This window comes from Pseudogymnoascus destructans (assembly GCF_001641265.1).
Source record: "Pseudogymnoascus destructans isolate 20631-21 unplaced genomic scaffold scaffold_6, whole genome shotgun sequence".
In the NCBI taxonomy this organism is placed as follows: domain Eukaryota; kingdom Fungi; phylum Ascomycota; class Leotiomycetes; order Thelebolales; family Thelebolaceae; genus Pseudogymnoascus; species Pseudogymnoascus destructans.
The window spans coordinates 962,733-977,902 of NW_020167525.1; the positions used below are offsets into that span (position 1 = coordinate 962,733).

The window sequence follows — 15,170 nt, forward strand, 5'->3', positions numbered from 1 at the left end:
TGTCCGAGCTGCATTTCGAATTCGAAGCCATCACCACGTTCAATTCACAGTTTGAAGTCTAACAACAGAACATTCCGCGGTTGGACGTGGTAGTGCGGACGCCGTCGTCGATTATGGCCAACGGCAGGTGCTTATATCATTGTTTTCACTGTAGATTCTGGTTCTGGGCTGTCCTCTGCAGGTCAAGTCCTGCGATGAAGCTGATTAGACTGCAATGCATGCAAGTGCCGGGATAGCATGGATCAATCAACGGTATAAGAACGCAATAGTTGGAAAAACTCCATCATTTCTTTTTGCAGCCGAGAGGTCACATTGGACAAGACGTAACCACCTGGATGGGCGTGAATACAGACAACTATAAAGCTTCTTCAGATTCAAAGCATTCATCGTAAGTGGCCTTGCTGCTTCATTCAAGACTCTGTGCCTCAGCCAAGGCATCACCAGCTTCGGCTTCCAGATCAGAAGCATCATATCATATCCCAGCTAGAAGAGCTACAAGGAGCGGGTTTTTCTCCTGGCGTACCAGTTCAGCTGGCACCTTAATCAACTAAACGTTGCCTTACTGTCAGGTGACTATGGCAAGTGAGCTGATACCCTTATATTGCAAAGTGATAACAATGACAACGATCATGACCTTTGTAAGACGATGCTCCAGCTCCTTTTCTGTCACGTGCCATCTTTGGAGCTAGCATAACGTAGATCAGCACCCCTCTCCTCTACCTTCTTACCGTCAACACCTCCCCTCTCATCTCATCTCCATATCACCCAAGTGCTCAAGTCTATTCCCATATCTCTCTGTTCCATCTCTCTTCCATCTCTCTCCCATTTCTCACTTCACACCGCCCAAACTCTCCATTTTCCACCAAGGTATCCCCACAGCGGCCCGAACACCTCCGATCTTGCCCCGACTCCCGAGAAAGTGGCCTGATTTTTGGTCGTTACCTGCACCAGCCCAGCGCTGGTCTGGACGCCCAAGCACCACCAATATAATCAGGTAGGGAAGGTGGCGGCATATCTCGATTTTTCGTCTCCTCCTCCTCCTCCTCCTCCTCCTCTCGTCACTCTCCCTCCTCTTCTCGTTACTGTACTCTTACTTCTTTGTGATTTTCAATTCCTGGTATACAAGGGTATACAAGGCTGCTCTCCGCCCTGAAAAAGTCTTGGTACAATACATCTCTGTGCCGCGCTTATCCTGCGAGACAAACCACTGAGACAAGCCACTGAGACAAACCACTGAGACAAACCACTGAGACAAACCAAACCACGCGCTTCCTCATCTGTCTACCCCGCCACGACACACCACTCACGAACACACTGGTACCCCGCACACCTCACACCTCACACCTCACACGACACCTCACACGACACCTCACCTCACCCAACAACCCAGCCCAAGAAAGATGTTCCCCGACGTCCACCGCGCTGCGCAGCGCCGCTACTCCATCCTCCCCGTCCCGAAGGACCTGATCCCCAGTACGGGCGAGAGCAAAGCGCAGATCCTCTGGGTCGGGTGCTCGGACAGCTGGATCACCGAGACGGCGGCGCTGGATGTGCTGCCGCAGGAGACGTTTGTGCATCGGAATCTGGGGAGTGTGATGAGTAATGGGGATTTGAGCTCGGCGAGCGCGATTGCGTATTGTGTTGATTTGTTGGAGGTGAGTTGGTGGATACCTGGAGTGGGGAGGTTGGGGTGGGGGGGGGTAAGAGGGGGAGTAAGAGGGGGGGTAAGAGGGGGGTAAGAGGGGGGTAAGAGGGGGGTTAAGAGGGGGGTTAAGAGGGGGGTTAAGAGGGGGGGGTGATGGAGGCTAATATGTGTGGGCGTGTAGGTGAAGCATATTGTCGTCTGCGGACACTACGACTGTGTACTATTCAAAGAAGCCAGCGAGGCCCCAACAGCGATACACGGGTGGTACGAGTAAGTCCCCCCCCCCCTTCTCCCTTCTATCTACCAGTCCACTCGCTAACCCCAACCCCAGAGACCTCTCCCGCCTCCGCGCCGTCAACGACGCCCTCCTCCCCGACCTGGAGACGATACAGCGCGATCGCCATCTTGCGGAGGTGTACGTGCAGGCTGAGGTGGAGTGGTTGCGGTCGCAGCCGACGGTGGCGAAGGCGATTGCGGATCGCGGGCTGAAGGTGCATGCGTTTGTGTTTAATAAGGAGGAGGAGGCTTGTGTGAGGCTTGTGGAAGTGGGGGGGTGGGTGGCGGAGCCGAATGGGGGGCCGAATGGGGGGCCGAATGGGGGGCCGAATGGGGGGCCGAATGGGGTTGTTGCGTGGGAGGCTGGGGGTGTGAGGGAGAGATGAAAGATTGGGGAGGGGAGGTGGGGAAGGGGGGCATTCTGCATGGGAATGAATGGTGGAGGTACAAATACCTTTAGATAGATGGAGATTGAGAGAGGACATGAAATTTATGCCAATATTATTTGGGTTCTAAGTTTGGATTTAATATTGAGTTGGTGTATGTTCCGGCCAACCGTGAGCTACACTCGCTTCTAAACATCAGAAAATCCAAGTCGTTAGAAGGCTGCTAAGCTCTATGAAGTACCTCATTCTACACTCTATAACAGAATGAACAGCCGAACTACTATCTACGAACGCCAGCCTGTAATGACGAAATTAACTATGCTAGAGAAGGAGGTGGTCATGATGCCAGTCTAGGAAAGTAAGCTAGGTTGAATCTAAAGAGAGAAGAAGAAGAAAGGAAGGAAGAAGGTAAGGCTATTCCTAGCTATGCGCTTAGCGATCCCTTGTAACCTTAGTGGCTACTATAGCTGCCTGTTCCCATAGTTGCTAGCTGCTATGATCTGCGATCGTAACACTACCTCCCCCCTAATTGAGATTGATCTCCTGATTAAGTCATTCTGGCTTCTGTGGGTATTTTCGGTAGAAAGCTTGTGTGAGTTTAGGTGCATTATTGAAATTTGCAGCAGGGTACCAAGTGTTGTCTAGTAGGTGGTTCTATGCTACCATATAGAACAACTTCTCCTATAGGAGTTTAGAATCAAGGATTTTTTCAACTTCCCATTTAAGTTCATCCTCTATGATAATTAGAGGTGATGGTTCATAGTGTTAGCCTTGTAGTACATCATTCAAATCAAGTCTTAACAAGTTGCTATGAAAAACAGGATGTATCTTCATACTTGCTAGTAGTTCTAGCTAATATGCCACTTGTCTAATTCGTTCTAGAATCTTAAATGGACCAACTTGCTTATGATCAAGCTTTCTAGATAGCCTCTAGGTTTTAATATTTCGAGTTAATAGTCATACTCTGTCTCTAATTTGATATCTTAGTGAAGCTTTTCTGTTCCGGTTTGCTACAGTCTCTATCTAGGTGTAACGCTAACTTCTAAACAATAGAAGACAGGTTTCTTATGTAAGGTTGACTTGACAGAGGAGGCAGGGGATTAAACACAAAGGCTTTTTAAGTAACATGTTATAGTATTGTAAAGAATACTATATTAAGTTGAGCACGAAGCTCCTATCTAAGGCCTAGTCCTATAGGTCAGCTAATTAAAGAAATTGCTAATACTTAAGTAGGGTGATGCCCACTTAATTGCTAAGCAGGTTGCACTGCTAACATGTCTTCTTCTAAACATACTAAAATCAAAGAACGTCTTGCTCTTTCCTAAAGGATATTAGCCACTAGCTTTGAGATGCTATCTTGCAGCTGTTGAGAAAAGAAACATATGAAATGTGTCGTATCTAATGACTCAAAACGATGTAGTAAGTGTGTTCGAGTTAACTCTTAGTGTGATGCTAGTGGTCCTTCTACTAGCGACTAGGACAAACTCGAACGTAAGGAGCGTCACCTATAAGAGGAGAAGGAGGAGGCGATGGCTAAGATTCAAGCAGCAACGTCTATTCTGTTCCTGTGCTAAGGACATGCTCCGTCATGGTCTAAAGACCATGGATAAGCTAAATGAAGCAGAGGAAAAGGAGCATAGGGAGGCAGAGGCCAAAGGGACTCTCTTACACAGCCCTCCTACTACTGTCCCTAAGGGCGTCGCCCCTAACTAGGACCTCTTTGGAGTCCTGTCTCCTATCTTCTTTAAACATTAGGGTGTTGACGGTGAAACGCCTCTTGTAGCTCTAGACAGCTAAGGTTTCCTACCATTTCCCATAAATTGTCCATAGGTTCATAACCTTTCTATTTGATCAAAAACTCTTCTTTGTGTCCTACTAACCTTCTGTCTAGGATCGCTTTGACTTTGTATTTAACGATCTTATTCTCTAGTTAGAGTTCTGTGTTAGTTGTAATTAGGGTGTTTCCTCTTGCTAGTTCTAGTAGTAAGACGTGAAAAACCAGGTGTATATCTTCTGTAATTAACTAAGCTGACTTTGTTTAATATTTTAAATGGTCCCAATTTCTTAAAGTCCAACTTCGTACTTGGTCGTCGTTTTGATATGTCACGCTTGCACTTAAGAAAGATGTCCTAACACCTAACGCGTCAATGTTAAGCAGCTGACTTCAAAGTGTTCTGCTACAGCCTTTAAGGTTGTAAATTGTCAATTGTTGTATGCCTCTATAGCTTCAGCCATATGCGCCTTAGTTTCCTAAACCCAAAGGCTTGTTCATCTCGCCATTGTTGTTTTTTTACAAGTTTGAAGTTACGAGGTGGGGTTTTGGTGACCATTACACCACCATGACCATTACACCACCTCTAACATTAGTCTATGCAGAGTCTTAGCTTCTTGTCCTTCTTTAGCACAAATAGTATTAGACTTCCTACTAGTGATGTCGATGGTCAAATGAACCTTTTCGCGAGGTTCATTTGACCATTTTTCTGGCTTGAGGAGTAACCGATGCTCCTTTAACTTCTGTAATACCTTCTGAACATGACCAATGTGTTCCGTTGGGTCTCCTGAGTAGACTAAGATATCGTCTAGGTAGACGATAACAAATACATCCAAGTATTCATGGAGAGCTGCATTCATGAGCCTCTGCATGGATGCTGGTGCATTTGTTAGACCAAAGGGCATAACCAAGTTTTCGAACAAGCCATAGCGGGTGCGGAATGCTGTTTTCCACTCATCCCCTTTCTTGATTCGAATCAGGTTATAGGCGCCTCTGAGGTCCAGCTTGGTAAATATCTTGGCTCCCTGGAACCGGTCGTGTAGTTCGTTTATCAAAGGTAAAGCATATCTATCTTTGATAGTGACATTATTCGTTCCTCGATAGTCCACGCAGAGTCTTAGCTTCTTGTCCTTCTTTGGCACAAATAGTATTGGACTTCCTGCTGGTGATGTCGATGGTCGAATGAACCGTTTCGCGAGGTTCTCGTCAATGTATTCCTTCAGTACATCCAGCTCTGCTGCTGACATCTGATATATTGGTCCGAACAGTGGACTCTTTCCTTCCATGATAGGTATCTCATGATCCTATGGTTGGTGCTTAGGAAGCGCCTCTTCCTTAGGGCCTTCCTAGAATAACTGCTTGTATTCCTTATACTCCACTAGTATACTCGTTAGTAAGGGTGCCTAGGCTAGGTCACCAAGCTCTATAGAGGTTGCATATGCCTCGCGTCAGCCCTAGGAGTTTCTCTCCCCTTCTTACGTCATGTCCGTTCGTTGATATGTGCACTAGCTCATCACAACTTTCTCTTTCTACTAGTCGATCTAGGGGTTGTGTTTCTTAAGCCACGGCACACTAAGGATGCATGCATGATTGTCCATGTGTATGATATCAAACTGTATCGTTTCCTTGTGTCTGTGTAGCATGACCATTTCTAATAGGACCGTCTTGTAGGTCACCATTCTGTTGTTAGTTGAGATGGGCTTTCCATCTACAACCATTAATGGGTATAGGTCGGTCTTTAGTTGCATTCTAAAACCGTATGTGTCTGCTACTTTCTTTGTCATAAAGTTGCCTGTTACTCCTAAGTCTATTATAGCTTGGAGGTGTTGCTGTTATATCTTAGCAACCACATATAGCTGCATGCTGCCTGTTATGGCATATAGCTGGTTCATACTAGGCCTGTCCTTGTCAGTCACTAGTGGCCTACTGTCATGGACTCCTAGTTTTTAAAATCATCAGAGGAGTATCCTTCATATTCGCCATATTCTAATGGTTGTAAAACTAGTGTTACTTCTTTTCTTCGTTTCGTTTTAAGGCATAGGTGGTAGTGTGCTTCTAATGCTCATGTTTCCCCTTTCTCTTCTAGAATTGGTTCCTTGAATTTGTACTCATTTGCAGTCTAGATTTCTGCAAGCTGTGATACTTCGTATATCCCTCTTGTTCTAGTTGTTGTAATATTTGCAACAGGCTGTTTCGTCAAGCCTTATAGATCTATTTGTTAGGGTGGTATATGTCAGAGTCTCTATTCTGCAATAGCATCCTAGTGTAACGCTGACTTCTAAATGATAGAAGGCACAGAGGTTCTCTTGCATAAAGGTTTACTTATCAGAGGAGGCAGGGGATCAGACACAAAGGCTTCAAGTAACACGTTACTAGTATATAACAAATACTGTATTGAGTTGAGCACGAAGCTCCTATCTAAGGAAATACTATCTACTTATATAGTGGCGTCATGCCTAGTGGACTCCTGGGAACTCACTCGAGTCCTCGGAGTCCTGGACTCTTAGGATTCTTCTCATCATCCTGCGAGTCCGTCACGTGCCTAGTGGACTCCTGGGAACTCACTTGAGTCCTCGGAGTCCTGGACTCTTAGGACTCTTTGTTACGACGGAACAAGAAGGCTGGCCAACTACAGGACAGGAAGGAGGGAGGTCGCATGAGACCGGCCCTGGTACCTGGAGGGGCAGCGGGGAATAGTAGTTCCGAAAGTATCACGTGACGGACTCGCAGGATGATGAGAAGAGTCCTAAGAGTCCAGGACTCCGAGGACTCGAGTGAGTTCCCAGGAGTCCACTAGGCACGTGATGGACTCGCAGGATGATGAGAAGAGTCCTAAGAGTCCAGGACTCCGAGGACTCGAGTGAGTTCCCAAGAGTCCACTAGGCACGACGCCACTATATAAGTAGATAGTATTTCCTTAGATAGGAGCTTCGTGCTCAACTCAATACAGTATTTGTTATATACTAGTAACGTGTTACTTGAAGCCTTTGTGTCTGATCCCCTGCCTCCTCTGATAAGTAAACCCTTACGCAAGAGAACCTCTGTGTCTTCTATCGTTTAGAAGTCAGCGTTACACTCTTCTCATCATCCTGCGAGTCCGTCACGTGATACTTTCGGAACTACTATTCCCCGCTGCCCCTCCAGGTACCAGGGCCGGTCTCATGCGACCTCCCTCCTTCCTGTCCTGTAGTTGGCCAGCCTTCTTGTTCCGTCGTAACACTCGCTCCCTTCCCCTGGGCATTCGTCTCGAATCCTATAAGTACGTCCATGTCCCCGGGACTCTGCTGCTCCTCAGTGAGTCCTTCAACATGCAACATGCCTACTGACACTGCCCGCAAACTCCAGGAACGCAACGATCTTGTCCGTCGAATAAAGAACCACGGATACGAACTACCCGAAATGGATTCTTGCTCGAACTGCGTGAGGCGAAACATTACTTGCGTGTCGTCTCCAAATGATTCACGGCGGTGCGCCGAGTGCGTTCGTCGCAACTTGAAAGAAAAGTGTGACTGTATGGGTCCTGAGCATCCCGACTGGGTGAAGCTCGAACGGGAGGAGGATCGCCTGGATCGCGAAGAGGAAGAAACCCTTTCGAAGTTACTTCGTCTGCGGAAGCAGAAACGCCTCATCCGAACCCGAGGTAAAGATATGCTCCGGCGAGGTTTGAAAACCCTCGACGAGCTTGATGCGGCAGAGGAGGCCGAACGTGTGGCTGCTGAGAAGCGTGACGCTGTTGAGGCTGAGTGTCATACTGACATTCGTTGCACTCAGTTTGCTATCAAACTCAAGAGCAAACTTAGAAATCTCCTCCTCAAACCTACAAGTCACCATACATATCTTGGCTTATCACACCAACAACAGAAGCAATACTACTCAACGATTGCTGCAAACTCTTCTACTACATCTGTTTATGCTACATACATCACGGCATATCATTTGGACACTCATTGAACAAGTTATTAAGAAAATCTCCTCCTTAAGGGGGTGGGTCAATACTACCACATGGCATATCTCTACCAACTAGAGGCCTAGGAACATGAACGATAGCTCTAGAAGCTTCTACAACCCTCTATGATTCATTACACGTCATCGCTCCTTAGTTACCCACAAGATTGGTTAAGTTATGACATAATTTGTCTATAGGTACTCTGACCTTGGACCTCCTTTTCACTTCCTATAGGCTAGGAACCCAAGAGATGGTTCTATGGGATTCTCTTACGTTCACTACATGATTAGCAAGCTAGTTGTGGGTCGCACTTGATTTCTAATACATTTACCAAGCCTGGTTAGTCATGGAAAGTCATGGAAAATGAGAGAACTACACTCCTTTGGCATAAATAGGATTGCCCTTTCCTTAAGAAAGGGCAAGCAGGCAATACAGTAAATCGACTAGCACATACTTCTACGTCTTTTCCAAGCTTCCAAGCATTGATCTTGTTATTCTCTGTTTTTGAAAAGTCAGTGAGGTGCTAACCTCTGACTTACCCCTGAGTTCTCAGACTCAACATTTGTTGCAACTTGTCTAAACCACTTCACCACATTATACACCTGATTGCTGCGTTGTGGAATAGTCTAAGCTACAACCCTTTGGCTCTGTTTCCTAAGACAGTGTGTTGTCTTAGTAAATTCATCCCTTCCTTGGGTGGCTAGATTCTCATATCTGGTGCACCCACCATTACACTGAGGAACAGGCAGTTAGCGCTGCCTCCTCGTCTGTGACCGGGACCCTCGCTTCCTCCGATCCACTGGCCTACTCCCCTGCATCTTGGGATCAATGGCTGGCGGATGGCGGCGTCGATATTCCTCCAGCAGTTCTTTGCTGATGTTCCTTGTTGGTTCCCACGAATTATCCGTAGGTTCGTAATTTTCCCATTTTATCAAAAACTCTTCTCGACGTCCTACTAACCTTCTGTCTAGGATCGCTTCGACCTCATATTCGATTATCTCATTCTCGGGTTGGAGTTCGGTGTCGGTCACAATTGGGGTATTTCCTCTTGCTGGTTCCAGTAGTGAGACATGAAATACCGGGTGTAGTCTAGACTTCCTGGGTAGCTGCAGTCTGTAATTAACTGAGCTGACTTTGTTCAATATTTTGAATGGTCCCAATTTCTTGAAGTCCAACTTTGTGCTTGGTCGTTTCGTTTTGGTATGTTTCCGGAGTAGGTATACTTTATCCCCCTCCTTGAAGGCAGGTTCCATACTGCGCTTCTTGTTTGCGTATGCGGCGGATCGTTCATTTAAGAATTGGATGTCCATCGCAAGTTGTTCGTGGAATGATTTCAGTTGTTCCACCACGATCAGGGCTTGTTCAGCTCGTGATTCATCCGGTCTTGGTTGCCTATATGCTTCTGGCTGGTAGCCATAATTGGCAAAGAACGGTGAGACTTTCGTTGCTTCTGTCATCGCGCTGTTATATGCAAACTGTGCGATGGGTAAGATCTGAACCCAGTTATCCTGTTGATGATTGACATAGCTTCGCAGATACTGTTCAAGGGTCTGATTTAATCTTTCTGTTTGGCCGTCTGTCTGGGGATGAAAAGCTGTTGACAGCTTATGATTTGTTCCCAGTAGCGCCATCAATGATTTCCAGAATTTCGAAGTAAAGAGCTTGTCTCTATCTGAGATGATTTCTTCTGGCATCCCATGATCGGCTAATATGACTCGAATGAAGGTATATGCGAGCGCCTCGGCGTCGCTAGCTTCTAGATATGGTATAAACTTCCCATATTTCGTGAGTCTTTCCGTGATGACGAGGATAGAGTCGTATTCTATTCCTGTTAACGGGTCCTTGGAGGGTGGAAGCTTGACGATGAAGTCCAAAGCTATTGATTTCCACGCTCCTTTTGGTACTGGTGTCGACTTGAGTTGTCCGTATGGCAGGTGCCTATTGGATTTTGACTTGCTGCAAATGTCGCACTCTCTTACCACTGTCTCTACCTGCTTCCTCATACCTGGGAAGTAGTAGTGTCGGGTGATTCGTTCGAAGGTTCGTGTTACTCCCTGATGACCGTGTGCTGGTAACGAGTGTTGTTCTTGCACCAGCGGGCGTCTCATTTGACTTGGGACATACACTAAGCCTTTGTATCGAATCAATCCTTGTTCGTCGATGGTGAAGTCGCCTTCGACTTTGGACAAGACTCGCTTGGCGCATTCGTCTGTTGCGTAAGCTTTCTTGAGTCTTTCCTCAAGTTCTGTATCTTCGATGACTGAGATCGTCGCTAGTAACTCGTTGTACTGTATTCCTGCATCTGTTTTCTTCAGAATTGCTCTAGGTCTTTCTTCCTTTGGGCCGGCGTAGTCGGTCCGTCTGCTGAGAGCATCTGCTCTTGCATTCTCGGAGCCCTTGCGATAGGTTATCGTGAAGTTGTAGGCTGCGAGGGTTTCTGCCCAGCGGACTTGTCTGCGGTTTAAAACCTTGGTCGTGGTGAAATATATAAGGTTCTTGTGATCCGTCCATACCTGCACAGGGTAGGTGGATCCCTCAAGATATACTCGCCACTGCTCAAAGGCAACGACAATAGCCAGTAGCTCCTTGTCGTGGATGTCGTAATTGAGTTCCGCGGGCGACAGTTTCCTAGAGTAGTACGCGATTGGTTTGAACTTACCGTTCTCGTCTGGTTGATTCAGACATGCTCCAATTGCGAAGTCAGAAGAGTCCGTTTCGAGGATGATCTTCTTTGCAGGGTCAAATGTAGCAAGGATAGGTGCTTCCGTGAACTTCGTCTTAAGTTCCTGGAAAGCAGCCTCTGCCTTGTCCGTCCATTTGAATTCGAGATCCTTTCTGGTAAGCTCCGTGAGTGGTTGAGCTACCTTGGAATATCCCGAGATGAATCTTCGGTAGAAGTTGGCGAAGCCTAGGAAGGCTTGCACTTCCTTGACCGTGGTCGGTGTTGGCCATTCCAACACTGCCGTTACTTTTGCTTGGTCCATCTTGATGCCGTGCGTTCCAATAATGTAACCCAAGAATTCGACTTGGTTTTTATGGAACTCGCACTTCTCTGGTTTGAGGAGTAAGCTGTACTCCTTTAGTTTCTTCAGGACGAGTTTGACATGCTTGACATGCTCCTCCTTGGTTGCTGAATACACCAGGACGTCGTCTAGGTAGACGATGGTAAAGATGTCTAAGTATTCATGCAAAGCATCATTCATCAGTCGTTGCATGGATGCGGGTGCATTTGTTAGCCCAAAGGGCATGACTTGATACTCGAATAGGCCATAGCGGGTGCGGAATGCTGTTTTCCACTCTTCCCCAGCCTTGATTCGGATCAGGTTGTATGCTCCTCGCAGATCTAGCTTACTGAAGATCTTTGCTCCTTGAAATCTATCGTGTAGTTCGTTGATTAACGGCAGGGCATACCTGTCCTTGATTGTGATGTTGTTCAACGCTCGATAGTCCACACATAACCGTAGGGAGCCGTCTTTCTTTGGTACGAAAAGCACCGGACTTCCTGCTGGTGATGTGGATGGTCTGATGAATCCTTTCGCTAGGTTATCATCGATGTACTCCTTAAGTACCTTCAGCTCCTTTTCCGATAGCTGATATATTGGTCCGAACGGTGGACTCTTGTCTTTCTCCAAAGGTATCTCGTGATCCCATGGTTGGTGCTTAGGAAGCGCCTCGTTCTTAGGGCCTTCCTGGAATAATTGCTCGTATTCCTTGTACTCCACCGGTATACTCGTCGGTGAGGATGCCTGGGCTAGGTCATCGAGCTCGGAGGTTGCACATAACTCCTTCCAGCCCTGGGAGGGTTTCTCCCGTTGTCGTGTGTCCGTCCGTTGTTCACACGCGCACTGGCTCATCACAACTTTCTCGTTCCACCAGTCGATCTGGGGGTTGTGTTTCTTGAGCCATGGCATACCAAGGATGCACGCATGGTTGTCCATGTGCACGATGTCAAACTGAATCGTTTCCTTGTGCCCGTGTAGCATGACCATTTCCAATGGGACCGTTTCGTGGGTCACCATTCCTTCATTAGTCGAGATGGGCTCTCCATCTACGACCATTAACGGGTATGGTTCGGTTTTCAATTGCGTCTTGAAACCTTGCGTGTCTGCTACTTTCTTTGTCATAAAGTTGCCCGTCGCTCCTGAGTCAATCATTGCTCGGAGGTGTCGCTGTTGTATCTTAGCGACCACATATAGTTGCATGCTGCCCGTCGTGGCGCATAGCTGGTCTGTACTAGGCCTCTTCATGTCGCTCGCCGGTGGCCTACCGTCGAGGACTCCTAGTTTTTTGACTCGTCCGAGGAAGGATAGTATTCATCCGCTTCCAATGGTGGTCCTTGGGGAGATCGTTTCCCTCGCTCTTCTGCTTCGTCTAGCAGATGTGGGTATTTCTTGTATACCTGTTCGCTTTTGATAGGCAAGTCCCCTTCAGACTGGCTTCGCCTGAGGGCGTGAACTTGCTCTGCGTCTCTGAAGTGTATCCTGGGCGAGGATCGGGGAAACAACTGATTCTGGTGTTTCTTTTTCCAGTGGAGCTTGCAGTCATCTTCGCTGCAATACTCCCAGTAGACATACGCGTGCCAGGGGTGATCAGTCTCTGTTGCGTCTGTCGTTGATAGTTCCCGCTGTCCTCTCACCCATGCACTATCTTCCCTCGGAGGCGTGGAGAACGTGTCTAGTTGCTCCATGGCTCTCCTTTCGATGCGTGGAGTGGGTCTCGCATTTTCCCGTCGGAGCATATCTCTGGCTTTCTCGTCGTACTTCTTCAGGGCTCTCCTGCGGTCCTGGTAGTAAAGTTCGACGCTTTTCATATACTTCAGTTTAGCCATATGCTCGACATCCTTCTCCAGTTCTTCCGCTTCTTGGGCTTCCAACTTAGCTACGTCTTGGGACGTGCCAAGCAGCCTGCGGGTATTCGTTAGTTGGTCGTAGTATCTCCAGAGGTCATCCTTGCAGTCGTCCACCTTGCACTTTAACGGAAGTCCCTGTAACAGGTTCCCGTAGAGGTCTTTAAGCATGGGGATTCTCCTCTGGCCATTGGGCTTGTCTCGTTCGGCCCTAATCTTCGCGTGGGCGTGTTTTGCCATGCGTCTTACTACGCTCTTGCACCGTGGACTCATTGGTTCCGTAGGTGCGAGTTCATCGAAGGTCTCCTGTTCCGAGACGGTGAACGATTCCGCCTCCGACCCTTCATCTGAGCTCTCGTCTTCTGGGGTGCTTTCGCCGTTTATTCCCCAGTCCTGTTTGCTCACAAACGTTGCGTTCAACTGTCCTGTCCAGGTGGCATTGAGTTGTTTGCCGACTTTGCGTCCGCCGTTCCCTTTCTTTGGCTGTCTGCAGTCTCGGGCCATGTGGCCTGGCTTGTCGCAGTTAAAACAGAGTCGTTCCTTGAATTGTCTGTCTTTCTTAGGGTCACGGGGTCATCCAGGTTTGAACGTGGCATCGAGTTCCATTGGGTCCGACCAACGGTTGTCTCGCGGGTGTTGATCCCGTCGTCTGCCCTCGTTTCCCCGGTAGGGGTAACTTTTCTTGGGCTTGTCATAGGTCCGACGTTCCTTCTGGAATTCGTATAGTCGATTGTCGATTCGGACCGTATGTTCGATTAGCGCTACCATGTCCGTTGGTTGTTGTTCCAAACGGGCAAGTTCCATACGTATATGGCTCTTCAGCCCACGTCGGTAGTGGCTGATGAGTGCGCTGGCGTCCCATCCTGTCTGATTGCCGTATCTCTGGAATTCTGTGGAGTATGTGAGGGCGCTGCCAGTCTGCTTAAGTGCAAACAGATGGTCTTCTGCGGTCTTAATCTCATCGATGTCTCCGAACATGCGTCGGATTTCCTTACAGAATCCATTCCAGCTGCCAAACATAGTCTGCGTAGTTGTCATGCTTCCATTGGTACTTTCATATTTGAAATAGTCCTTGAGGAATGGTTCGATCCATCGCAGGGCTTCCCCCCTAAGGTAGGACGCAGTCCACAGGGCATAGCTCTCCTGGGTGGGAAACTTCTCGTCATTGAAGTGCTGGTACAGTTCGACCTGTAGCAAAAACACCTCAAGTTCCTTTCGGTTGCCGGAGTAAGTGTCGGGCAACTTGACGCGTAGAGTTTCCTTGAGTTCGTTGACGGTGGGTGCGTCGGGCATCTCTTCATTCTCAGGCTTAGACCTCTGAGACGAAGTTGGCGTGGTGGGGGTTTTCCCCTTCAAACTGACGACAGACATGTTGCTTTGTGTATGAGCCGGTACCTCGTAGAAGTGGTGCTCAAAGTGTAACGCTGACTTCTAAACGATAGAAGACACAGAGGTTCTCTTGCGTAAAGGTTTACTTATCAGAGGAGGCAGGGGATCAGACACAAAGGCTTCAAGTAACACGTTACTAGTATATAACAAATACTGTATTGAGTTGAGCACGAAGCTCCTATCTAAGGAAATACTATCTACTTATATAGTGGCGTCGTGCCTAGTGGACTCCTGGGAACTCACTCGAGTCCTCGGAGTCCTGGACTCTTAGGATTCTTCTCATCATCCTGCGAGTCCGTCACGTGCCTAGTGGACTCCTGGGAACTCACTTGAGTCCTCGGAGTCCTGGACTCTTAGGACTCTTCTCATCATCCTGCGAGTCCGTCACGTGATACTTTCGGAACTACTATTCCCCGCTGCCCCTCCAGGTACCAGGGCCAGTCTCATGCGACCTCCCTCCTTCCTGTCCTGTAGTTGGCCAGCCTTCTTGTTCCGTCGTAACAATAATCTGTCTATAGGGGTACTCTGACCTTGGACCTCCTTTCACTTCCTATAGGCTAGGAACCTAGGAGATGGTTCTATGGGATTCTCTTACGTCGACTACAGTTACCAAGCCTGGTTAGTCATGGAAAGTCTTGGAAAATGAGAGAACTACACTCCTTTAGCATAAATAGGATTGCCCCTTCCTTAAGAAAGGGCAAGCAGACAATACAGTAAATCGACTATCACATACTTCCACGTCTTTTCCAAGCTTCCAAGCATTGATCTTGTTACTCCTTGTTTCTGAAAAGTCAGTGAGGTGCTAACCTCTGACTTATCCCTGAGTTCTCAGACTCAACATTTGTTACAACTTGTCTAAACCACTCCACTACATCATACACCTGATTGCTGCGTTGTGGAATAGTCTAAGC

At 47.7% G+C, this 15,170-nt stretch overlaps 2 protein-coding genes across 2 annotated transcripts; both read left to right on the plus strand.

The window, feature by feature from the left end:
- Window positions 1-149: 149 nt before the first annotated feature.
- VC83_03461 (uncharacterized protein) lies at window positions 150-2,307 on the plus strand (the record flags this gene model as incomplete). Its single annotated transcript, XM_024467107.1, has 3 exons — window positions 150-1,655; window positions 1,827-1,915; window positions 1,977-2,307. Exons 1-3 carry the CDS (start codon window positions 1,401-1,403, stop codon window positions 2,305-2,307), a joined length of 675 nt encoding a protein of 224 aa, XP_024325864.1. The 5' UTR covers window positions 150-1,400.
- Window positions 2,308-7,393: 5,086 nt separating this feature from the next.
- VC83_03462 (uncharacterized protein) lies at window positions 7,394-8,029 on the plus strand (the record flags this gene model as incomplete). The annotated part of the gene is made up of 1 exon (XM_024467108.1): window positions 7,394-8,029. The coding sequence occupies one exon, from the start codon at window positions 7,394-7,396 to the stop codon at window positions 8,027-8,029; it is 636 nt and encodes a 211-aa protein (XP_024325861.1).
- Window positions 8,030-15,170: the final 7,141 nt, after the last annotated feature.